At 44.0% G+C, this 27,458-nt stretch overlaps 1 protein-coding gene across 1 annotated transcript in view; it reads left to right on the forward strand.

The window, feature by feature from the left end:
* LOC141259390 (cytochrome P450 2J2-like) overlaps window positions 1–27,458 on the forward strand; it is a 155,980-nt gene that overhangs the window by 101,701 nt on the left and 26,821 nt on the right. Inside the window, exons 5-7 of the mRNA XM_073675298.1 lie at window positions 10,551–10,711; window positions 12,357–12,530; window positions 25,631–25,772. Of these exons, the coding sequence (XP_073531399.1) occupies window positions 10,551–10,711; window positions 12,357–12,530; window positions 25,631–25,772 (477 nt within the window). The remainder of the gene's footprint in view (window positions 1–10,550; window positions 10,712–12,356; window positions 12,531–25,630; window positions 25,773–27,458) is intronic.

The raw sequence follows: 27,458 nt of genomic DNA on the forward strand, positions 1-27,458 counted from the left end.
AAGTATTCTTTATGTCTCTCTGAACTAAGTCAATATATGTTTCCACGTGATGATATATCTTAGGAGGCTGAAAACGACTGGGAGTACGGAGTTGGAGGTCATATAGCTGAAACATACTACCCTTATCACTATATTCTATAGACAAAGGGTCCATGCAGTGTCTATCCTTAGAGAAATGTACTTTCAATCTTAGAGTCCTGTAAAACCGGAGAAGATCCTGTTCCAAAGTAAACGTGTTCAAAGGGGGAGTGGGACAAAATGAAACTCCTTTTTGTAAAACGGAGAGTTCTGTTGGAGTTAAAGTACTGGATGAGATGTTAAAGACAATGTTGGTCGTCCTACCTGAGACCTTGTCGTCATTCTCGTGTAGTCACGTGGGCCTTGTTCTCCTCCCCCTCCTCGTTTTCTTCGGAAAGGAAATGGTCTTCGTTGCTGTAAAAAATGGCCAGAGTGAGTTGCATCCCTTTCGCTGTCCGTCGATGAGCTGTAGCCCGGTGATGAGGTATAGCCGCGTCTGTAGAATCCACCTCCTCTCTGTGAATCGGATGTACGTCATCTATAAACTCGATTGTTCAAATAGTCTTCAGTGTCGCAATACTAAGGAGATCCTGAAAACATGACCTGTGGGGGGGCCGTGAGGATGGGGTTTGGGAAATACTGGTCTAACTGGTCTGTAGGAACCAGAACTCATAATGGTTTGTAGGGTATCAAATAGTTATTTCTCACTGCAAAATGCAAATACATTTATCTAATTTATAAAATGTGATTTTCTTGATTTTTTGGGGATATTCTATCTCTTAATGTTAAAATTAACCTACCCTTAACCCCTTTACAACCCAAGGTGGCTTGCACGTTAATGACCAGGCCAATTTTTACAATTCTGACCACTGTCACTTTATGAGTTAATTACTCTGGAACGCTTCAACTGATCCCGCTGATTTTGAGACTATTTTTTCGTGACATATTGTACTTCATGATAGTGGTAAAATTTCTTCGATATCACTTGCGTTTATTTGTGAAAAAATGGAAATTTGGTGAAAATTTTGAAAATCTTGCAATTTTCAAAATTTGAATTTTTATCCCCTTAAATCAGAGAGAAATGTGACGCGCCCCCGGGGCCGTAGGGTACTCGGCAGCCGGGCCCTCAGATGCCTGGAGTGGGGGGATATCACCGTGGCTGGCCCGGTCCGTGGCCCAGGGCGGTCAACTGAAAAGGGGGGATATTTATATTGGTAGGGGTTTTTGGAATAGTTTGTGACGCCACCTGCGGTATCTGGTAATGGGTTACCAGCGCTGCGACAGTCCACTGAGGCAGATGTTCAGGCAGCTAAGTTGGTGCGACTCCCCACAGGTGGAGCAGGGCCTCAGGGCAGTGTAGTGAATGTAGAGTGTTGGCGGGTGCGGTGCCGCGGAGGAAATAACAGACAGAGGCGGTGATTGAAGTCATCAGAGTCTTTACTCACTTGGTTATGTCAGCTCAGAGCTTCTCTCTGCTGTCACACGGCGAGCTGTGGCCGCCACGGTGGGGCTCAGCACTTTCCAGGTAGTTCAGGAGCACCTGCCAGGATACCGTTCTAGTGTGTTCCTCTCTTGCTCGACTTCTCCCGCCTTGTGTCCCCCACTGAGTCCCGCACGGGCACTACGATGTCCCCATGGGTAACGTGTAGCTCCCGGACCGCTTGGGTGCCCTTTTTGGTGGCTTGTGGTGAGATTGTGGCATAAGGCTGGGTCCCTCTGGATAAACTCAGATTAGGGTATACAGGTGGCGACTCCGCTCCTTCCGTATGCCCCTGGGATCCACAAAAGCCTCCGGATTTTTCCGACAGAGGCGTGAAGTACAAAGTCAGATGGGGGACCGGTTTCCCCTCTTGTGGCAGGGTCCCGCTGGCTAAGGCAGATTAAGGTATACAGGTGGCGACTCCGCTCCGTCCGTATCCCCCTGGGATCCTTTCGCCTCTGGAGCCTATCTCCTCTGCTCCCCTCCTGGGCCTTCTTGCTTGGGACCCTGACCGGGGACAGAGCCGGAAATAACTCTGCCCCGCTCCCTGTCTCGAGGCCTGAGACCGGGGACCGTGGACCCTCAGACGGCTGCAGCCTTGTGCTGACTACCGACCAAAGACCCACAACCAAAGACCTTGTTACTAAGATGGCCTCTACACTGTGTTCCAAATTATTATGCAAATTATATTTTCTCAGATTTTCCCAAATTACCTATATGAATTGCAGTCATTGTAATTTTCCAGTCAAATAACTATTAGAGTACAATTGAAAGGTTTTTGTACAAACTGCCTATGATAACAGTATATTTTTAAAAAAATAAAAAACTCAAACTGCACTCAAAATGCATGTTCCAAATTATTATGCACAGCAAAGTTTTCAAACTTTTCATTTTAATAAAGAACAAAAAAATGGTCATATTTGAAATTATAAGCATTAGCAGGTTATTACAAACTGAAATCAAACAGTTTTCAACTCAAAACTTTATTCTAGGTGATGTTACATTTGCACATAGGACCGCTTGTTCGAAAGGAGCTTCTGAACTCTCTCGTCCATTGAATTTTTCAGGTTTTGGATGGTTTCTGCTTCCAATTGTTTTGCATGAGGACAGAATACCCTCCCAGAGCTGTTGCTTAGATGTGAACTGCCTCCCACCATCATAGACACTCCTTTTGATGATGCTCCAGAGGTTCTCAATGGGGTTGAGGTCAGGAGAGCATGGGTGCCACACCATAAGTTTGTCCCCTTTTATGCCCATAGCAGCCAGAGATGCAGATGTGTTATGTGCAGCATGAGACGGGGCATTATCATGCATGAAAATGATCTTGCTGTGGAATGCACGGTTCTTCTTCTTGAACCATGGAAGGAAGTGCTGTTTGAGAAACTCAACATGCATTATGGAGTTCATCTTTACCCCTTCAGGGATCCTAAAAGGGCCGACAATCTCTCTCCCCATGATTCCAGCCCAAAACATTACTCCACCTCCTCCTTGTTAGCGCCGTAGCCGTGTTTGCATGGGGTGTCCATCAACCAGCCATCCTCCACTCCATCCATCTGGACCATCGAGATCATTTCATGCATGATAATGCCCCGTCTCATGCTGCACCATAACACATCTGCATCTCTGGCTGCTATGGGCATAAAAGGGAACAAACTTTTGGTGTGGCACCCATGCTCCCCTGACCTCAACCCCATTGAGAACCTCTGGAGCATCATCAAAAGGAGTGTCTATGATGGCGGGAGGCAGTTCACATCTAAGCAGCAGCTCTGGGAGGGTATTCTGTCCTCATGCAAAACAATTAAAGCAGAAACCATCCAAAACCTGACAAATTCAATGGACAAGAGAGTTCAGAAGCTCCTTTCGAACAAGGGGTCCTATGTGCAAATGTAACATCACCTAGAATAAAGTTTTGAGTTGAAAACTGTGATTTCAGTTTGTAATAACCTGCTAATGCTTATAATTTCAAAAATGACCATTTTTTTGTTCTTTATTAAAATGAAAAGTTTGAAAACTCTGCTGTGCATAATAATTTGGAACATGCATTTTGAGTGCAGTTTGAGTTTTTTATTTTTTTAAAAATATACTGTTATCATAGGCAGTTTGTACAAAAACCTTTCAATTGTACTCTAATAGTTATTTGACTGGAAAATTGCAATGACTGCAAATCATATAGGTAATTTGGGAAAGTCTGAGAAAATATTATTTGCATAATAATTTGGAACACAGTGTAGTTTTATAGATTTCTAGTAAAGTGCTTGAATAAGTACTTCCTCCACCCTCACTCACTATGTGGTTCCCCCTAACTTTGGTTCCCCCCATATCTCCATTCAGGACCGGGGCGGCACTATGGTGCTTTAGGCCCCCTTCAAAACTGGAGTGGTGTAGTGTTGGGTGTGTGATTGGGGTCCTGAGTGGTACTCCATCCTTACCTGGAAGAGGAGATACCACACCTCTTTGTGAGGTGCAGTACCCCTGTGGCGACTGAACCCTCAGTGGCGCCACATATGTCACACAAAATAGTTAATAAATAACATTTCCCACATGTCTACTTTACATCAGCACAATTTTGGAACCAAATTTTTTTTATTAGGGAGCTATAAGGGTTAAAAGTTGACCAGCGATTTCTCATTTTTCCAACAAAATTTACAAAACCATTTTTTTAGGAACCACATCATATTTGAAGTCACTTTGAGGGGTCTTTATGACAGAAAATACCCAAAAGTGATACCATTCTAAAAACTGCACCCCTCAAGGTGCTCAAAACCACATTCAAGAACTTTATTAACCCTTCAGGTGCTTCACAGGAATTTTTGGAATGTGGAAGAAAAAAAATTAACATTTAACTTTTTTCATAAAAATGTTACTTTAGACCCAAGTTTTTTTATTTTCGCAGGGGTAACAGGAAAAAATGGAGCCCAAAATTTGTTGTGCAATTTCCCCTGGGCACGCAGATACCCCATATGTGGGGAAAAAACACTGTTAGGGTGCACGGTAGAGTTCGGAAGGGAAGGAGCACCATTTGACTTTTTGATTGTAAAATTTGCTTGAGTAATTAGCGGACGCCATGTTGCGTTTGGAGAGCCCCTGATGTACCTAAACAGTGGAAACCCTCCACAAGTGACACCATTTTGGAAACTAGACCCCTCAGGGAACTTATCTAGATGTGTGGTGAGCACCTTGAACCCCAAGGTGCTTCACAGAAAGTTATAACATTGAGCCATAAAAATAAAATTTTCACATTTTTCCCACAAAAATGTTTTTCAGCTCCCACTTTTGCATTTTCATAAGGGTAACAGGAGAAATTGCACCATGCAGTTTGTTGTGCAATTTCTCCTGAGTAAGCAGATACCCCATATGTGGGGGAAAACCACTGTTTGGGCGCACGGCAGGGTTCAGAAGGGAAGGAGCACCATTTGACTTTTTGATTGTAAAATTTGCTTGAGTAATTAGCGGATGCCATGTTGCGTATGGAGAGCCCCTGATGTACCTAAACAGTAGAAACCCCCCACAAGTGACACCATTTTGGAAACTAGACCCCTCAGGGAACTTATCTAGATGTGTGGTGAGCACCTTGAACCCCCAAGTCCTTTACAGAAGTTTATAACATGGAGCCGTGAAAATAAAAAAATCAAACTTTTTCCACAAAAATGATATTTTAGCCCCAATTTTTTTATTTTCACAAGGGTAAGAGGAGAAAATGGACCCCAAAAACTTTTGTACAATTTCTCCTGAGTACGCCAATACCCCATATGTGGGGAAAATACAGTGCTTGGGTGCACGGCAGAGTTCAGAAGGGAAGGAGCACTGTGTGACTTTTTGAACGCAAAATCGGCTGGAATCGAGAGCGGACGCCATGTCGCGTTTGGAGAGCCCCTGATGTGCCTAAATAGTGGAAACCCCCTACAAGTGACCCCATTTTGGAAACTACACCCCACAAGGATTTTATCAAGGGGTATAGTGAATATTTTGAACCCAGAGGTACGACACAGAATTTGATAACATTAGGTCATCATATTGAATAAGTTGTCATTAGCCTTGAGCGCAAGTACTCGCTACTTGAGTTTGTATCAGGTACTCAGGTATGCACCATGTATCAAGGGTGCTCGAGTGACATGCTCGAGTCCCCGCTCGCATGTTGCACGGTTATTAGACACCCAAAAAAGAACATGCGGGGATCACTCGTGCATGGCAGGAAATCCCCGCAAGGTATTTTTGGCCGCGAAGCATATGGGGCGGAGACTCGAGCATGTCAATCGAGCACCAACGATACTCAATGCATACCCGAGCACCCGATGCAAACTCAAGTAGCGAGCACTTGCGCTCAACACTAGTTGCCATATCGTCATCTTTTTTTACTTTTGAGAAAAAAAAAAAAAACAACCCTAACACCAACCCCAGCCCTAGTGTTTATTTTTTACGCCGTTCCTAGTGCGGTATAAGTGATTAGACGACTTTATTCTTCGGGTCGGTGCGACTACATAGATACCAGAATCATATCGGGATTTTATGATTGACAGCTGTCGCACACTAAAAGACACATATTTTGTAAAATCTAGTTTTTGCATCGCCATATTTTGAGAGCTATAATTTTTCCATATTTTGGCCGACAGAGTCATGTGATGGCTTGTTTTTTGCGGGATGAGTTGACGTTGTTATTGGTGCCATTTTCAGGCACATGACATTTTTTGATCACTTTCTATTTCGATTTTTGAGAAGCAGAATAAACAAAAAACAACAATTCAGGAATTGTTTTTTTTTATTCTGCTCCACGTATGGTAAAATTGATAAGGTAACTTTATTCTTCGGGTCAGTATGTTTACAGCGATACCACATTTATATAGTTTTTCTATGTTTTGGCGCTTTTACGCAATAAAAGCTATTTTATAGAAAAAAATATTTTTTTGCATCGCTTTATTCTGAAAGCTATAACTTTTTTATTTTTTGGCTGATGGAGCTGTATGGCGGCTTGTTTTTTGCAAGACGAGATGACATTTTCAGCAGTATCATTTTTATTTATATTCATCTTTTTGATCGCGTGTTATTCCATTTTTTGTTTGGGAATATGATGATAAAGCATTGTTTTTTGCTTTGTTTTTTTATTTTTATTTTTTTACCGTGTTCACTGAAAGGGTTAACTAGTGGGACAATTTTATAGGTCAGGTCGTTCCGGACACGGCAATACCAAATATGTGTACTTTTGTTGTTGTTTTTTTCATAATAGTATTTATTGATGGGTAGATTATATTTTTATTTTTGGTGGATTGTTTTTTTTATATTTTTACAATATTTTTTTTTCACTTTCTGACAGTTTTTTTATTTGTATACTTTGTCCCACTTTGGGACTTTCACTTTTTTTATTCTGATCGCCTGCATAGCACAGGAATGGAGCACCATACCTGTGCTATGCAGGCTGTCAGCTCTGCCCAGTGAGAAGATAGTTTGGTCATGTACTGCGCATGACCAAAAAATCTTCCTGCTGTCTGGTGACCTGGATGTTGTCATGACGACATCGGGTCGTCATGGCAACATCCAAGAAGCCGCGGCAGACTGCGCTGGAGGCCGGAAGAGGAAGTGAGTATAATTAGATCGCAGCATTGCGGGGGTTAATGTGCCGGGAGCGGTGCGGGACCACTCCCTGCACATAGTACTGGGTGTCAGCTTTGACAATCAGCTGACACCCAGCGGCGATCGCGCCCGCACAGCCTGTGTGCTCGCTCAATCACCATGACGTATTAATACAGTCAGGCTCTTAAAGCCCAGTGCACAGACGCGTATTATTACGTCATGGGCTTTAAAGGGGTTAAAATTATAGACTGTTCATGTCTTTGTCAGTGGGCAAACTTACAAAAACAGCAAGGGATCAAATAATTATTCCTTCAGTGTGTGTGTGTGTGTGTGTGTGTGTGTGTGTGTGTGTGTGTGTGTGTGTGTGTGTGTGTGTGTGTGTGTGTGTGTATACACTGCTCAAAAAAATAAAGGGAACACTCAAATAACACATCCTAGATCTGAATGAATGAAATATTCTCATTGAATACTTTGTTCTGTACAAAGTTGAATGTGCTGACAATCACACAAAAATCATCAATGGAAATCAAATTTATTAACCAATGGAGGCCTGGATTTGGAGTCACCCCCAAAATTAAAGTGGAAAAATACACTACAGGCTGATCCAACTTTGATGTAATGCCCTTAAAACAAGTCAAAATGAGGCTCAGTATTGTGTGTGCAAAGCAGTCATCAAAGCAAAAGGTGGCTACTTTGAAGAACCTAGAATATAAGACATATTTTCAGTTGTTTCACACTTTTTTGTTAAGTATATAATTCCACATGTGTTAATTCATAGTTTTGATGCCTTCAGTGTGAATGTACAATTTTCATAGTCATGAAAATACAGAAAAATCTTTAAATGAGAAGGTGTGTCCAAACTTTTGGTCTGTACTGTATATATATATATATATATATATATATATATATAATAAAAATAGTGCCTAAAATACAAAGAAAATGGTTATCTTTAACTTTAGGCCTTTTAGAGTTAGAGATCATTTCATCTTCAACTTACTTAACTGTAATAATTATAATGGATACCACAGGAGTCTTTTTGCGTGGAACAAAGATACAACGGAGCACAACTTATAGGTGTCAAAGTGTATATTATAAACACACGGTGTTTCAAACAAGTGCAGACGAAAACGCAAAGTCCATAAACACTCGGGGGAAAATGCAATTAGCAGAGCAGTTTGTAAAGCACTGTTCACACTAGAGGATGCTAGAAAACAAGGAAGTCTTTATCAAGTCCAAACAATATATATTATATAATCCAGGGAGGCCTGGGTAGGAAGTCCCAGATAATGCAGCACAGTCCCGTGCTCTAAATGTAATCAGCAAAGCAATCTGTAAAGCACAATTCACACTAGAGGATGCTAGAAAACAAGGAAGTCCTTATCAAGTCCATGCAAGGAAGTCCATACAATATTTAGATAATCCAGGGAGGCCTGGGTAGGAAGTCCCTGATAGTGCAGCACAGTCCCGTGCTCTGCAGCTATCTAAAGCAGGTGAGTCAGAGCAGAAACCAGCTTACTTGTTAGCAGAATGCAGGTGAAGACTGAGGCTCAGAGGTAGCAGCAGGAGCAGCCAGGAGAAGGAGGAATACTGGTAACAACTGAATGCAGCAGAGTCTCTGAGAGCAGGTAACAGAAGACCCAAACAAGTCTGCAGGGCAGAGCAGGAAACTAGGAAACAACCAGGAGCAGATCACAGGCAGAATACTCTAGCACTGATTAGAGGCTGGGGTGGAGTTATAAAGCAGGAAGACAAGGGGCACATGAGACAAAAGACACCATCTTGAAAGAGGGCAAAAAGGGCCAAAATGTAATTTAAAATATTTGCAGTCTTGACATTAACTGTTTACAATAACAGTAATTTTGACCAGGGGTGCTCAAACTTTTACATGCCACTGTATGCTTGCGTGCACTTAGTGATACTTTTCAAATCCTGATGATAAAGCTTGAGCAAGGTATCTATTTATATGATAAAGGTGCAGTGAAGTGACGATACAGCCTATAATCTTAATAAGCCAGATGTTTAGATTGTTAAGAGAAAGAGAAATTCTCCAAGAGAAATACACTATTATCTTTGCGTTGACTTGTAAATATATGTGGCTGTGGACAGACCAGTGTTTGTATAACCCTGAATGTTGAATTCAATTCGTTTGGAAACAATCATGTTTACTATGCTAATGACAAATTGTACTAAAAGCCAGCTAGATGTTTATTTACAAGAGCCCCTGTGATACCAACTATGTAAATTGATTAGCTCAAACAATGAGACCTGAGTGAGCCCTGTACCTTTACCTCTTTACTTCTGACTGATGACCTTTGACCTGTGGATGTGTACTTAAAAAGGGACATGTGCTTCTATAGCAGTAAGACTTGAAACAAGGATGTCTGTAGTGCTGCAAGCAGAATCAAGGAGCATCAGAAAGACTTTAGAAGGAGAATGAGAGAAACCCTTCAGGAAAGTACTGTAGATGGATTGCATGGCAGCTCCATCCAAAGAGACAAAGATTTGGATTGTACATGATTTTAGCCTAAGGGTATCAGCCCTGACTGGAAAGATACGGATCTTTTTCACTGACCATCAGAGAGAAATGGATACATTTTGGGGAGATCAGGTTGAGACAATGAAGTCATCTGGCCCCATGGATATGTTTTTTGGGGTTGCCAAGAGGGACCCTCTAGTTGCCTGGAACCGATGGAGACATTTGGAGAAGCCAGATTGGGACCCACCGGTCCTCTGGCCCAATGAAAATGCTCTGAGAGGCCAGGGTGGGAGACTCGGGTCTGCTGGCCTTGAACCTCGATGGACTGCTAGCTTCCTAAGCTTGCCGCTATCTTCTCTCTGTGGGGGCCCACCAGAAGCGGGGGGCCACTGACTGACGTAGTTAGCCCTGGGAGTCCCAAAGTCACAGCCTGCGGGAGAAGCTGAAGGGTGAGACGGTGTAATGTTTTACCATCTTGGGTATTTGCTGGGACTGTTCTACGTGTTTATTGTCCGCTTTGTGGTTCAATAAAGTATTGCCACGCTGTTTTACCTTCACCCTGTGTTGTCTGAGTAGTGTTACGCACACGGAAGACCCCAGGTCTTCACAGGTGCCTATGTAGTTATGTGATAAAGTTGAATTATCTTGCCATAATGTATATACTGTATATTGTTATAATTTCTACTAACAGTATAAAAGTGCAATGGTTTTAGTGGTTTAGCTTACAGGGAACCTGACAGCTGATACATGCTGCCTGAGCACCACTGAGTATTACCAGTGGGAGGTCTCTGGCATATGTGGATGTCTGCTGTATTTAAGAGGCTGGTTTAATGTAGTGCCCACCCATGATTTCTTGTACATATCATTTAAATGATGCTCATACAGTAACAACTATTCTATGAACAAAAGTCTGTGCAAACTGCCTACTTTTTATTTATCTTTTTTTTTACTTTGTGTTTTCATGTATGCCATTTTATATCATTCAACTTTTTTTAAAATGTTTTATTTCAGGAAGTGCCAGTGATCCTAACCGCTGTGTTATGAATGCTGTTACTAACGTGATGTCTGCTGTGAACTTTGGCCATACCTACTCACTGAAAGACAAATTCTTCCATCATATTATCGATTCTACTAATGTGGTTGCTAATTTTTTTGGTACTCACTGTGGTCAGGTAAGTAGATAGGGACAGAAGCAAAATGGAGTATACAGATAGCACAGCATGGGATCACAGCTGATTCTTTTTGTGAGATAAAACATTTCACTGACTTTTTTTAAACAATGTTTTACATCACAGAAAGAATCAGCTGTGACCCCATGCTGTAATGTCTGTATCCTCCCCTGCCCAGGAGATGTGGTATGATCAAACCATGTTCCTGCACGGTCAGACACAACCATTACACAGTGCACAGCAGGGGCACATTTATAAGATCATCTCAGCACAGGATCATTTTATTATTAAATTGTGGAACTTATTATTATTCCAAGATCTATTGATTAAAATTAACTTTTGTTCACGGGAAAACTCCTTTAAGTGGTTGGATATGGTAGGAGGGCATCCTTTCTGTGACCTATCCCCCCCCTCTGCTGGGTGCCTATGATTATGGCTGCTAGGGTTCTACTGATTGGCCATATGTTTCCCATTGTTGTCTTCCAATAATGCCCAGCCTGCAGTCAATTTTATAATAGACTGCTATACTACAGTTCATTGCAATGTATTGTACCAGTTATTAAAGGGAATCTGTCAGCAGGTTTTGCTATGGAATCTGAGAGTATCATGCTGTCGGGGCACAGAATCTGATTCGGTAATGTATATCACTTACTGGACTGCTTGATGCATTTTTGATAGAATCCCTGTTTTCCCTGCTGTAGATGTAGCAGTGGTCAGACTGCTGAGCTTTGTATAAACCCCACCCACACCACAAATTGGCAGCTTCATGAATACACTGTGCATTGTCAGTAAGCTGCCAATCAGTGGTGGAGGCGGGCCTGGGGTTACACAGAACTGCTTATCGGATTTACACCTAATACCTAGTCCTGCTGTGATAATCTACTGCTGATAAAACATTGATTGTAGTGAAACTATAGCAAGCTGCTGAGCAAGTGAAATCAGGCTCTTGCTCTCTGCAGCTACATTATGCTGCTTTCAAAGTAAATTGTAAAAACCTGCTGACAGATTATCTTTAAGGTATCGCAGGCTTAAATCCCCCCAAGGGAACCAATAAAAAGTGCAGAAAAGAGATTATATTTTTAAACATATTTTTAAGTTCCAGTCACCCGAAACATTTCCCTTTTCCAAAAAACATTGCCGAACCCATAACGATCCTGACTAATATTTATCCAAATATGGTGACCACCAAAAAGAAAAAAAAACTGAAATGGCAGAATTATTTTCTAATCACTTGACATCCAAAACTGAACACTAAAATGATTACTTTATTTACCTACGCAGTAAGCATAAGAAAAACAACAATGTGTGAACTGCTGTTTGTTTCTGCTGATCTGACCTCCCCAAAATAACGTAATAATAAATAACCTGAAAATGATCAATTCATCATGGAAAAAAAAACCTCGTGTAGCTCCATCAACAGAACATTAAAAAAAAAGTTGTGGCTCTCAGAATATAGTGACACAAAAATATTATTTTTTACAGTAAAAAAAAAGCAGTAAAACATAAAAGTTAAATCAAGTGAAAAATAAAAAAAAAGTTACAGCATAGTTTAGGGACCTTACATGTGGAGAACAATAAATAAAATATTAGCAATTAAAATATTTTCATGCATCTAAATTGAAAAATGTGTCTTTCTGTTGCTGTTCAGCTTTATGATACTTTCCCATGGCTCATGCATCGCCTCCCAGGTCCTCAACAGGCCATGTACAAACACCTGCACTTCTTGAAACAATATATGTTGCAAGAAATAAGGCAACATCAAGAGAACCCTTCACCTGAGCCTCAAGATGTTGTGGATTGTTACCTGGAAGAGATCTCAAAGGTTTGTAAAAGAAACTGTAGACATTACACAAGGTTTGTCAGCCTGAAAAGTTGGTCATGGCAATCCATGAAAATCCTTCGTTCATTAACACTCAATATAAATGAGTGCCACTTTCTAACTTTTAAAACATAGAGCGTGAATGCAATATGAATTCCTACATAAATTGATTCTAAGCTTTCACCTATCTCTGACTCTTTTTTTTATTTAGTTTTTTGCAGATGCATTGGTAAGAGCCATGATATCATCTGATGTGTTTTTTTCTATTTGTGTTTGTCTAACATTGTATGTTTCAAAGCAGAACCATGCTCCTCATAGCCCAAACGGAACAAAAAATATTGCTATTTGTCTAACGGGCTTATAAATGATACAGCAGATTCATTATTTTTATCCCCCTGTCCTTCTCACCTGTCACAGGTAAATGGAGGACCTGCATCTATTCCGTAGACTGTAAGCCCGCCAGGGCAGAGCCCTCTCATTTCTGTACAAGTCTGCTATTGTTAGTTTATTCACCGTATTGTATATTTGTATATGCCCTCTCATGTACAGCACCATGGAATCAATGGTGCTCTAAAAATATATAATAATAATATTTTGGTAGTCTGTAAACAAAGTATGTACTCTATTTTTCTAGGGTATGTAAATGACGCGCCCCCTGGGCCATGTTCAAGGGATACCCGGAGCCGGATCTGGATAGGGGTAGTAGTCCTTGTGGCGGTGACCCGGTCCGTGCCCAAGGTGTCAGACTAAGTGGCGGTAAAATAGCAGTGGATGTTGGATGACTACGCCACCCGTTGAATGCAGCTTTGGAGCTGCCGCTGCAGGGCAGACCGCTGAGGCCGGTGGAAGGATGGTGCAGCGGGGATGGTATAACCCCCAACAGGAGGGGTATGGCCTCAGGGCAGCCGACGTGGATGATGGGGGTAGCAGGAACCACTCAGAGACGATGCGTGTAGTTCAGGGTCTTTACTGGTGACAAAGATAGACCCTCCCGGAGTACTTGCTAGCGATCGGGGCCTGGTCAGTCCTTGAGCAGATGGGATCTCCCCTGGCCAGGCGGAGTTGTAGGCCTTCCCAGCTAACTGTACTCTTCTGGCTACCTTGCTAGAGGCGGGTAAAAGTAGCCCACGTCCCTGAGTGTACCGTGTGGTGCTCACCCGTATGGCCGGTGACTCGGGGCCTTCTAATGGCTTCCGCTCCACGATGGCGGTGCTGGTCCCACGCGTGTGACCGTGCCTTCGGGTTTCTGGGCCAGAGGACCTGCAATCCCCTGCCGGTCGGTTTCTGCTGCTGGGTAAGGATTAGTCCCCACAGCCTCGGACTCCGGGTCCGGTGATAACTTCTCAGTCAGGGCGAGCTCTGCAGCTGCCAGCCCCTGACTCCTTGTAGCACTGCTCCCACAGAGCTCCTGTTGTTTCTTCCTATGCTGCTTCTCTTCTCTACTCTTGTTCTCTCTCTCTTCTCTTCTCACTAACCCTGCCTCAGCCCCAGGTTTATATAGGGGAAGTTCTTCCCCTCCCAGGACTGGGCAGGAGGTGTGGCATGCATAAGATCCCTGACCAAGAGACCTCCCACCTGCTCTCAGACATAATATTGCTATTATTGTGGAGACCAGACCCCTGGGGTGCCACATTCCCCCCTAGTGAAATTTAGTACTCCGGGACTAAACATATTTTACAAAAACATAACAGGGTGTAACAACAACAATAAAATACAATAAGGAAACACATAAAGATGGTCACGGTGTGTCCGCAACCGGGTGCAGTCTTTGAGGAAAACGAGGGTGTCCATTTCACCAACACAGGGAGACGTAACCAGGTAGGGGTCTGTCCTGCCCCGAGTCCTTAACAGTCTTTCAGTCCGTCCTGGGTTACGCTCCAACTATATGCACAAAGGATTCCCGGTAAATCCACCAAAGACTCCTATAAATAACGCCGGAGAGTTCCACTTGTTGCCGTCGCATCAGTGCCCGGATCTCTTTCTGGAGCACTCGCTGCTGGCCGGAGCTGGCGTTCTTGGCAACCTGCTGTAAAATGAAAATCACCTCTGCAAGACAATTTTCAATCACATTAGTTCCTAGAGTTATCTTTGGGTGACTCTCGCGCTTGTCAATGTCCACAATGATCAGTCCCTGTGCTGCCAGTTCGACTCTACCGATTTTAATGGTCATCTCTTTGAATCCGATCTGCGGCACGGGTTGACCATTGCTGGCAATGATACTCAAGTCGTCGTCAGGGTAGCGAGTTATATCCGAGTCATTCCAGTACTGCTTGAAGAGCACGTACGGGATGGTGGTGACCTGTGACCCGGTGTCCAGTAGGGCACTCATAGGAATGCCATCCAGTACCACAGGCAAGACTGGACGTCCTCTCACATATTTGTCACGCCAGTTCGATGGGCCTGGTGATCTTTTTCCTGGGGGTTGGCCCTCTACCCCAGGTTGTGCCAGTTTAAAGGACAGTACCTTGCCATATGTCCGGGTTGATTGCAGCGGCGGCAGATGGGTTGTCCGTCCTCGTTGTATCGGTCGCTGGGTCTTCCTCTGGCCGGTGGGATCCTCCTTGGTCGACGCCACGGGGTGTCCTCTGGTCCGGATGCCAGCTCGATCTTCCCTGGAGTGGAAACCTGTAAAGACTGCACAGTTCGGGTTAGCGCAGCAACGCTTTTAGCTAGCTCTTGGACCTGATGGTGCAGGTCTGGAGCCGGGTCATTGTTCAAAGCCTGCGCATCAGCCCCCACAGGCCCTGCCGACAAGGGCGCCGCCTCCTGGTGGTAAGTGATAGCTGGACGCCTGTGGGTCACAACGCCACCCAGTGCCGGTTCTCGGAGCACCCGGATGGCTCTGTCCTTGAACTGCGCAAAGTCCAGATGAGGATCCTGTAAGGCTATGGCCCGCAACTGGGTTCGGTGGACATTGCAATATAGTCCCTCTATAAATTGTTCGGTCAACAGCCTGTCCTCGTTTCCCACGCTGTCGGGGTCGGTCTGCTTAATGGCTCTCAGGGCCTCTTGTAGGTTTAGTGCATAGTCCCTTATACTCTCATGTGCTCGCTGCTTGCACCCATAGAATTTAAGCTTAATCTCGGCTGAGGTGCGGGTATCAAAGGTGTCCCTCAGCCGGGTTAGTATCCCCGCGACAGTCCTCCTCCCAGGTGGCCAGGACTTTACCTCCCTTTGGGCTGCCCCGGTTAGTTGGGCCACCAGGATGCTCACTTTTTGCTCTTCTGTGAGGGGGTACACCTGGAAGAGGCTATCCAGCTTTTCTCTAAAGTCATTCAGGGTATGTGACTCCCCTGAGTATTGGGGTAGCCAGGCTGCTCCCGGGATATAGGGCATGGTAAAAGGCATGACTGCAGCAGCGCTGGCGGGGGTTGAGGCAGTGAAGCTCTCCTCCGTATCCGACATCTTCCTCCCCCCTAGTGGACCGTGGCCTACCTTGCGATGATCCTCTTCCGTAGGCCGCGGCTCCGCAGTGGATCGTCAGGGTTGAGGACCTTCCGTCGCGCTCCTGTGACGTCAGCGTCTGCTGGGCTCCTTCCAGGACCTTACGCGACGTCTGGACGTGAGGCGGGGCTTCAGTTCTCGCGCGCTTTTGGAGTCCACGCCCCTCTTCTTCCCGCGCGGCGTCTTCAAGATGGCGTCCAACGGCGGGAAAACTCCACGGAAGGCGGGAAGAAGGCTGAAAATGGCGCCGGATGGCGGGAATCTTCACCGATGGCGGGAAGAAGGCTGAAGATGGCGCCGGATGGCGGGAATCTTCACCACAGGTAAGTTTAAAAGTCTCTTTTTTTTCAGGCACGCAGTACCCGGTGGTTGCGGGCACGGAATCCTGCCGACTACGCCAAAAGCTGACGCGCCCCCTGGGCCATGTTCAAGGGATACCCGGAGCCGGATCTGGATAGGGGTAGTAGTCCTTGTGGCGGTGACCCGGTCCGTGCCCAGGGTGTCAGACTAAGTGGCGGTAAAATAGCAGTGGATGTTGGATGACTACGCCACCCGTTAAATGCAGCTTTGGAGCTGCCGCTGCAGGGCAGACCGCTGAGGCCGGTGGAAGGATGGTGCAGCGGGGATGGTATAACCCCCAACGGGAGGGGTATGGCTCAGGGCAGCCGACGTGGATGATGGGGGTAGCAGGAACCACTCAGAGACGATGCGTGTAGTTCAGGGTCTTTACTGGTGACAAAGATAGACCCTCCCGGAGTACTTGCTAGCGATCGGGGCCTGGTCAGTCCTTGAGCAGATGGGATCTCCCCTGGCCAGGCGGAGTTGTAGGCCTTCCCAGCTAACTGTACTCTTCTGGCTACCTTGCTAGAGGCGGGTAAAAGTAGCCCACGTCCCTGAGTGTACCGTGTGGTGCTCACCCGTATGGCCGGTGACTCGGGGCCTTCTAATGGCTTCCGCTCCACGATGGCGGTGCTGGTCCCACGCGTGTGACCGTGCCTTCGGGTTTCTGGGCCAGAGGACCTGCAATCCCCTGCCGGTCGGTTTCTGCTGCTGGGTAAGGATTAGTCCCCACAGCCTCGGACTCCGGGTCCGGTGATAACTTCTCAGTCAGGGCGAGCTCTGCAGCTGCCAGCCCCTGACTCCTTGTAGCACTGCTCCCACAGAGCTCCTGTTGTTTCTTCCTATGCTGCTTCTCTTCTCTACTCTTGTTCTCTCTCTCTTCTCTTCTCACTAACCCTGCCTCAGCCCCAGGTTTATATAGGGGAAGTTCTTCCCCTCCCAGGACTGGGCAGGAGGTGTGGCATGCATAAGATCCCTGACCAAGAGACCTCCCACCTGCTCTCAGACATAATATTGCTATTATTGTGGAGACCAGACCCCTGGGGTGCCACATAAACACAGGTAGTAATGACATTGCCTACATTTTTGTCCGCTCCACGGTTGTCACTGCCCACCTAACTAAAATATTTAACTTCTCTCTCTCTCTTCCAGTATCTTTCCCTTTTCATTCAAACACACTATCATGACCCCATTACTAAAAAAAAAAATCACTGGACCAGAACTGCACTGCTAACTACAGACTGGTCTCTAATCTTCCCTTCATCTCTAAACCCCTGGAAAGCTTGGTCCACTCTCATTTCATCTGCTATCTCTCAGATAACGCTCCCCTTGACACTTTACAATCTGGTTTCTGCTCTTTACAATCTAATAATAATAATCATAATCTTTACTTATATAGCACCAACATATTCCGCAGCGCTTTACACTCTACTGAAACTGCCCTTACTAAAGTCTCTAATGATCTACTAACAGCGCAATCTAACAGTCACTGTTCCCTGCTGATTCTCCTGGATCTCTCTGCAGCATTCGACACTGTGGATCACCAGCTCCTCCTCACTATGCTCCACTCTATAGGCCTCAAAGAAACTGCTCTCTCTTGGTTCACCTCCTACCTCTCTGACCGTTCCTTCACTGCATCTTTTACCAGCTCTTATTACTCTAATTTTCCCCTTACTAACAAGGTTCTTCAAAACTCAGTCCAATGCCCCCTACTCTTCTCTGTATACACGACCCCTATTGGACAAACGATCAGCAGATTTAGTTTCCAGTACTATCTATATACTAATGATACCCAATTATGTACCCTTTACACTGACATCGCGCCCACCTTAATACAAAATATCAGGGATTGTCTGTCCGCTGTCTCTAACACCACACTTTGGAAGTGCATTGAGGTGAAGGGTACATTGCTGGAAAAGGAAGAAAAAAAAAAAAAAAAACTCTTTAAATCTCTTAGTTTGTGAGTGTGAACGAGCTGCGTGTGTCCGGAGCGTAAGTGCGAACGAAAGTAAGTGTGTGACTTGTTTTTCAGTGAAGAGGTATTTGGGAATCCTGCAGAAAATACCTGTGTGAATTGCGGTGAGTGCTGCATTGTGACCTGCTGAGTGCTTTTCTACCTGTTTAGATTTATTGGGCTTTTTAAAACCTATTTTCTCACTACAGTTTTAGTTTCTTAGTTTACTACCTGTGTATTTAAGGGTTAACTACATTGCACTAAAATCCTGAGGTGTAGATTTACTCACAAGGGGTTAATTAAGGGGAAGGGGTCATAATTAAGGGTTATAAGGGGCAGCTGGTTGGACATCAAGTCCTTTGGAAGTTCATTGAGGTGAAGGGTACATTGCTGGAAAAGGAAGAAAAAAAAAAAAAAAAACTCTTTAAATCTCTTAGTTTGCGAGTGTGAACGAGCTGCGTGTGTCCGGAGCGTAAGTGCGAACGAAAGTAAGTGTGTGACTTGTTTTTCAGTGACTTTGGATTCAGGGAGTTTGGAAGGGAGGACTTAGGACTGAATTGCTGACTGTATTTCATTCTTTCTTTACTTTACTTTTTACTTAATTAATCCACCTGACCTACTTATCTGATTCCCCCGTCCATACTTGATACTTAATTGATCCCCCGTCCATACTTAACTGATCCCCCGCCGATATCTAATTGATACACTTGCACATCCCTAATTGATCCCCGTCCATACACCTATATATAAATAATTGTGTTTTGTACTTGTATATATATACTGACTGTATCCCCATATTTAGAATGACGTCCATTTTGGCCGGAGCCGTGCAGTGTACATCTTGCGCAATGTATGCATTCCGTGAGCAACCGCTCAGGGATCCATACTGCTGAGAGAGATGTGAGCATATCGTGCACTTGGAAGCCCAAATTCTGGATCTAAGTGCTCAGATAGCGGTACTGAGGAGCATCGACAACATGGAACGGAGTTTGCTGCTCACCGAGCAGACACTCAATGGGTCAATACTGGGGGTGGAGCATAGAGGGGAAGTGCAGGCTGAACAGGCAGGGAGCTGGATAACAGTTAGGAGGGATAGAGGGAAGAAGTATAGGAAGGCTGGTTCAGAACCGGCATTATTGGAGCACGACAGATCCTCTGACCGCCGGAGGAGTGTATGCTCCAGTAATGAGGGGGAGGGGGGAAGTGTAGGGCAGGCAAGACAGGTTCTGGTAGTGGGTGACTCTATTATTATGGGGACAGACAGGGCAATCTGTCACAAAGACCGGGATCGCCGAACGGTGTGCTGCCTCCCTGGCGCTCGAGTCCGGCACATCGCGGATCGGGTTGACAGGTTACTGGGTGGGGCTGACGAAGACCCAGCGGTCATGGTCCACATCGGCACCAATGACAAAGTGAGTGGTAGATGGAGGGTCCTTAAAAATGATTTCAGGGACCTAGGTAGGAAGCTTAGGGCAAGGACCTCCAAGGTAGTTTTCTCAGAAATACTACCAATCCCGCGAGCCACACAGGAGCGCCAACGGGAAGTTAGGGAGGTGAATAAGTGGCTAAAGAGTTGGTGCAAGGCAGAAGGGTTTGGGTTCATGGAGAACTGGGCCGACTTCGCGGTCGGCTACAGGCTCTACCGTAGGGACGGGCTGCACCTCAATGGGGAGGGTGCAGCGGTGCTGGGGAAGAAGATGGCTAATAGGTTGGAGGAGTTTTTAAACTAGAGACGGGGGGGGGAACCAAGGAAATAGGTGGGATGTGAGGCAAGCAAGGGGGAAGGGGAGAAGTGAATATAATGAGGGTGGAGAGGGTGGTGGGGATAGTACAGTTAGATCGTTAGAGAAGAATAGGATGCTAAATAACCCCAAAGTTTTATCTTGCATGCTGACCAACGCAAGAAGCCTGACCAATAAGGCGGATGAGCTGCAGGCGCTTATATCGGAGGAGAGGTATGACATCGTAGGTATAACAGAGACTTGGCTAGACGATAGCTACGACTGGGCGGTAAACTTTTTAGATTATAGTTTATTTAGAAGGGACCGGAAACAGGGGAAAGGCGGAGGAGTCTGCTTATATGTAAAGTCATGTCTAAAACCCAGACTAAGGGAAGATATAGGAGAGGGAGAAGAGGGGGTCGAGTCCATGTGGGTAGAGATAGAGGGAACTAAAAATAATAATAAAATATTACTGGGGGTCTGCTATAAGCCACCCAATATAACAGAGGAGAATGAGAATCTGCTATTAGGACAAATAGACAAAGTAGCAAAACATAATGAAGTGATTGTAATGGGGGATTTCAACTACCCGGATATTGACTGGGAAACAGAAACCTGTAGATCTCAGAAAGGAAAAAGGTTCTTGACAAATATTAAGGATAATTATCTCTCCCAACTAGTGCAGGAACCAACGAGAGGGAAGGCCGTGTTGGACTTAATATTGACTAATAGGCCTGATAGAATAACTGAGGTACAGATAGGGGGGCACCTAGGTAATAGCGACCATAATATTATCGACTTCAAAATGCCCTTCAGTAGGGTTATCAATAAGGGAACAACAAAAACATTAAACTTTAGGAGGGCGAAGTTTGATCAGCTGATAGAAAGCCTTCAACTTATTGACTGGGACAAAGTTCTTAAAGGAATACGAATAGTAAATGGGAAACCTTCAAAAGAATTCTGAATACTCAGTGCGAGAGATATATACCGTATGGGAATAAAAGGGCCAGAAATAAGAGGAAACCAATATGGTTGAACAAGAACGTAAAAGGGGCGCTAAATAGCAAAAAAGAGGCATTCAAGAGATTAAAACAGGAAAACAGTAAGGAGGCACTAATGTGTTACAAGGAAAAAACGAGAACCTGTAAAAAACAAATAAAAATAGCGAAGGAGGAAACAGAGAGACGTATTGCTAGGGAAAGTAGATCAAATCCCAAACTGTTCTTTACGTATATAAATAGTAAAAGGATTAAATCGGATAATATTGGACCGATAAAAAGTGAGGAAGGCAAAATCATAGAGAAAGATGAGGATAAAGCTAATCTATTAAATAATTTATTTTCGACAACTTTCACAAAGGAAATCGAACTAACAGGAGAAATGAGAAGTGACAAACTTAATCCTCCACTAAGTATGACAAATCTAACTCAAGCTGGGGTACAGAAACACCTCAGTAACATTAAAATAAACAAATCACCAGGACCTAATGGCATACACCCACGGGTACTAAGGGAACTAAGTAATGTGATAGACAGACCGTTATATCTTATATTTAAGGACTCTGTTGGGACTGGGTCTGTGCCACTTGATTGGCGACAGGCGAATGTAGTGCCAATATTCAAAAAGGGAGCGAAAAGTGACGCCGGAAACTATCGGCCGGTGAGTCTGACGTCCGTTGTGGGCAAAATTTTTGAAAGCTTCATTAAAGAGGTAATTACGGAGCATCTTGATGCTAATAATCTTTTAATCCCGAACCAACATGGATTCATGAGGAATCGCTCCTGCCAAACAAACCTGATTGACTTCTACGAGGAGGTTAGCTCTCGAGTAGATCAGGGGGAACCAGTGGATGTCGTGTATCTCGACTTCTCAAAAGCGTTCGATAGCGTGCCACATAATAGGTTGGTATACAAAATGAGAATGATGGGGCTTGGGGAAAATGTCTGCAAGTGGGTAGCTAACTGGCTAAAGGATAGAAGGCAGAGGGTGGTTATAAATGGAATATACTCAGATTGGGTAAGCGTCACTAGTGGGGTACCACAGGGGTCTGTACTAGGCCCAATGTTATTTAATATCTTTATTAACGACATAGTCAACGGGATAAATAGTAAAATATCAATATTTGCAGATGACACAAAGTTATGTAAAACAATTAATACAAAAGATGACAGTGCAGACCTACAGAGGGATTTGGATAAGCTGGGTAGGTGGAGCATTAAATGGCAAATGAGGTTTAACGAGGAGAAATGTAAGGTCATACATATGGGAAGGAAAAATGGAAGTCACCAGTACTCACTGAATGGGAAATCATTGGGGAATTCAGAGATGGAGAAGGACTTGGGCATCTTGATTGATAGCAAACTAAATTGGAGTGCCCAAAGTCAGGCCGCTGCTGTAAGGGCAAGCAGGGTAATGGGATGTATCAGAAGAGGTATAGCTGCAAAGGATGAGAACATTGTTCTTCCACTGTACAAAGCACTGGTCAGACCACACTTGGAATACTGTGCTCAGTTATGGGCCCCAATATATAGAAAGGATATAAATGAGCTTGAAAAGGTACAAAGGAGGGCAACAAAATTAATAAAGGGAATGGAGGGACTGCAATACCCAGAGAGGTTGGCAAAACTAGGACTATTCAGCCTGGAAAAGAGAAGGTTGAGGGGGGACATAATAAATGTGTACAAATATGTTAGGGGACAGTATAGAGATCTTGCCCGGGATTTGTTCAAAAGGAGGGATATTACGGTAACAAGAGGGCACTCACTAAGACTGGAAGAGAAAAGGTTTCAGCACCAGCATAGGAAGGGGTTCTTTACGGTAAGAGCAGTGAGAATATGGAATTCACTGAGTGAGGAGACGGTAATGTCGGATTCACTACACCAGTTCAAGCGGAGACTGGATGCATTTCTAGATACCAGGCAGATTTCAGCATATACTTAAAAATAAAATAAAATAGTAGGTTGATACAGGGATTTATTCTGACTGCTGGTTTCAGAGTCGGGAGGGAATTTTTCCTCAGATCAAATCATTTGGGGTTTTTGCCCTCCTCTGGATCAACTTTAGCAATTACAGAACTAACCGATCGAACTTGATGGACGCAAGTCTTTATTCGGCTTTACAAACTATGTTACTATGTCCTCCCTCTGTCTGAAACGGAATCTGTCCAAAACTGAAATTCTCATGTTTCCTCTCTTTACTAACCGAACTATACTCAATATTGCAATTGCCTTTGGTGATTCAACTATAACTCTCAAGCAGCACGACCTCTGTATTGGCGTCTTGGAGTCATAACTGACACTGAATTTTCCTTTATTCCCTTTAGCAAATCGTCACTCGCTCATGTTACACTTCTCCTGTAACTGTTGAACTGTGTTACTTTGCAATGTCTTTTTTTTCTGTACATGTCCCCACTTAAGTTTTTAAGTGCTATGTAATTTGTTGGTGTGGCGCCCCTGAGGGTTCAGTCGCCACAGGTGTACTGCACCTCAGATAGAGGTGTGGTATCTCCTCTTCCAGGTAAGGATGGAGCATCACACAGGACCCCACTTCACACTCAACACTACACCACTCCTGTCCTGTCCTGTAGGGGGCCTAAATGCACCAGGGTGCTGCCCCGGGCCGGGATAGAGGAGATGGGGGGAACCAAAGAGAGGAGGAACCAAGTAGTGGGTGAGGGTGGAGGAAACACTTACAGGAAGCACTTGATAGAATCATATATAATACGTGGCCATCTTAAGTTCAAGGTCTTTCATTGTGAGGTCTTCAGTCGGGGCCCAGCAAGTGTCTGTAACTGGCTGAAGGGTCACGGTCCTCACTCTCTGGCCTTGAGACGAGGAGCGGGTCAGAGTTAACAAGGGTCTCTGCCCGGTCAGGGTCCTGTTCTAAAAAGGCCTAGGAGGGGAGCAGAAGAGATAGGCTCCACAGGCGAAAGGATCCCAGGAGGGTACGGACAGAGCTGAGTCACCACCTGTATTCTTCACTCTGGCCTAGCCAGAGGGACTCCTGCCGCAAGAGGGGCCCCCGATATCTGACTGTGTACTCCAAGTCACTGTTGGAAAAGCCTGGAGGCTTAGTGGATCCCAGGGGGAACACAAGCGGGAGAAGAGAGGAAGGAGAGGAACACACTAACGGGGTCTTGACAGGTGCTCCTGATATACCTGGAAAGTGCTGAACCCCTTCCTGGTGGCCGCAGTACGCCATGTGTAGCAGAGAGAAGCTTTGTGGCTGAAAGTGCATCTAAAGTGAGTAAAGACCTGGATGACTTAATTCACCGCCTCCGCTTGTTTATTCCTGCGTGGCACTGCACCCATCATATCTCCACACAGTACATCAAACTCTGCCCTGAGGCCCAGCTCCACCTGTGGGGAACTACACCACCCAAGCTGCCATAACACCGGCCTCAGAGGACTGCAGCAGCGCTGGTGGCTTTCACCAGACACCACAGGTGGCGTAGTCGAATCAACCTTACCACCAAACCAACTAAAGCCCATTTTTTTAAATGTGACAGCCCTGGGCACGGAACGGGTCAAGGCCACGACTGCATCCCTACAACATCTGCAAGGCCCGGCTCCGAGTATTCCCCCCCATCTGCTCAGGGAGGGCGTCACATTGGCACTATATAAATAAAATTATTAGTATTATTATTATTGTTATTAATCCACATAGAACAAAACCCAACCAAAACCCATAAGACACTTTTTTGCCAACAGTTATCTTTCTTAAAGGAAACCTGACACATCTAGAACCTCTTATTTATCTGTAAATATAGGTGCAATCTGCTGGTAACTAGTGTTTGAATCCTGTTTAGCCGGCTTACTTGAGCAGTGACTAAAGGGAGAAAATTAAGTTTTGTTCTCCCCTCGGTACACTAATTACCCCAGTGGTGTAGCGAATGGCTTCAGAGAAGAAGAGAGAGCGAAGAGTAAATACATGTGGCTTCTGAATTTACTCCATTACCAAATAGGTAATTATCCCCACTGCCACCAATGTTAGTAACATATAGTGAAGCTCATTTAAAATGCATTTTTGGGATGACAGACTCCCTTTGAATCCTATTTAGCCAGCATACAGGAGCAGCGGCAACAGACTCCCTTTAAACATTATTTACCTGCAGATAATCTGCAGGTAAATAGCATTTCTAGATGTGACAAGTTCCCTTTAATCTTCCCATAAATTTGTTTATTTCATTAAGGCCAGTATAACATCCTTTTTTAAAATCATGTATGGAAAACTGTATTTGATTTTTTTTCCTCTACTTGCTGCAAGGGAAAGAGCCCAGTTCGAATTGACAATCTTCAGGAGCATACCACTTCCCCAGCAAGGAAGAAATTAGGAGGCTGGGGAGCAGTGCGCTCCTGGAGATAAAAGATGACTCAAACTGTTTAATATACACAGATTTAGTAAGGCTTTGGGAGGCAGAAGTAAGAATTTGCATTTAAGTATAAGGTGTATGTAATAAACATATTATACTATGGACAAAACAGAGTACGATAAAGGTCTACCACTAGTTCAGTCTTGAAAAAATGTGTCATTGTGTCATACTGGTATCTATTTTGTATGAAATATTAAGTATTGCTATGCATTATGAATAAATAATAAAAGTAAAAGTCAGTTTTGTGACCTATGTCCTATGTCCTATCTCATAGGCGAAGGATAATCCATTTTCCACAATCAGTAAGGATAACCTGATTCATGTATTGTTGGATTTGATTGTGGCTGGTTCTGAGACTGTTACAACTACGCTTCAGTGGGGATTACTGTATATGGCGGTCTACCAAGATGTACAAGGTAACTTTTTTCCTACACAGTCTAAGTGTCATTTAACAGAGCCTTCACTGGGGTCGTTATATGAAAAGTATTTGTCATCCGTGCTTTCTAATCATACAGGAGGTTAGACCAGGAGATCAGGCTGTGTCATACACACTGAGAAATCTGACCTAAGCTGGGTGGGAGTGAAATCTTTCCTTTCGGTGTTGCTGCCTGCTTATGATTGGTCAGCATCATATAGGGGGAAGAAGCACACACCACCAGTAAAAACTGTTATAACAACCCACTTGGACTTCGAAAACTTGCCTCATTAGATGTCAAATACTTTTATTCCTAATATCACCACAAAAAATAAGCTAAATTTTAAAAAAAAATGATTCCACTCTGCAGCAACTGTTACATTATGTGTCCAGTTCAATGTGAAAAAATGTAGTGAAAGTTCCTCTTTAAGAGCCATGGAGTTGATGGGATAACAGAGTCAGGACCAGACTGTACTCAGAGCAACATCACAATAGCTCAATGTAGCGTGGTGTTGGAGTGCTGATCCAACCAGGATGTCCAGATGTTTTAGAAGTTATTCAAGTTTTCAGATCTAGTGGCTTTAATATGCTCAAATAGCATAATTGTTACGAGGGTTTTTTTTTACCCACTAAAATATAAATAAAAAAGCTTAAAGTTTGATATCTCCATAATCATCTTACCTCAAGAATCATATTTCTAGGTCAATTTCACCTCGTAGTGAACACTGTAAAAATAGAATTGAATACAAACACATGGGCCATGCACACAGTGAACAAGTCTGTAGGACAGTGTTCACACCACCAAAAGTGGTGTGGGCCATGCACATAAAATGCCGTCCTCTGCAGCGTGTCCACATGGACATTACCTGTTAGATCTTCTCATATAGGTACCATACACATGATCAGTTTTTAAATACACCAGATAGGGACTGCTCTGATCTGGGTTACCTTGACGTTGGTAGAATGGCTTAGTATACTTTTTTTTGCAAAAAACGTGTCAACTAAATACCCTGTTTTTTATCACCTTTTTACTAGCACTTGCTGTTTACTGTTACTTTTTACAACAGAGTATTTTTATACATTTGTCTTACTGTGTCCTTGTGTGTTTCACTGTAAAAATAGACCCCAAAAACAATGGGCTGAATTGCATTTTTTCACCATTTCACTGTACATGGATTTTTATCTCCCGTTTTCCAGTACATTATATGGCAAAAAGTCGTTCAAAACTACAACTCGTTACCCAAAATACAGGTTCTCATGTTGACAGAAAAATAAAGTTTTGGCATTTTAAAGAAGGGGAGGTTAAAAACGAAAGCGCAAAACAAAAAATCTCAATGTCATAAAGTGGTTAAAGCAGATGTGTAAGATAACTTCTTCTCAGGTTCATTTGTTCAATGTATGTGTGGCAGTTACCTCATGTTACCTGACAAACTAAAGTTTCCTGTAATTTAAATGATTCTTGATATAAATGTAATGCAGGTGTCAGAATGCAACGCGCAGAGTCACAAAATGAGGGTAGTCAAATAGCTATAAATAACAATATATATATCTTAACATCTTATCTTAAACAAGTTGACAGGGATTGCTACAGGGGTTAGTGATGAGAACACTATCACAATAGCAATAACAATAGAAATAGCACACGATACATCACAATAGCAATAGCAATAACAATAGCAATAAAATC

Source organism: Phyllobates terribilis, unplaced genomic scaffold (assembly GCF_046119375.1).
Source record: "Phyllobates terribilis strain yellow unplaced genomic scaffold, ASM4611937v1 Scaffold_3__8_contigs__length_932513732, whole genome shotgun sequence".
Lineage (NCBI taxonomy): Eukaryota > Metazoa > Chordata > Amphibia > Anura > Dendrobatidae > Phyllobates > Phyllobates terribilis.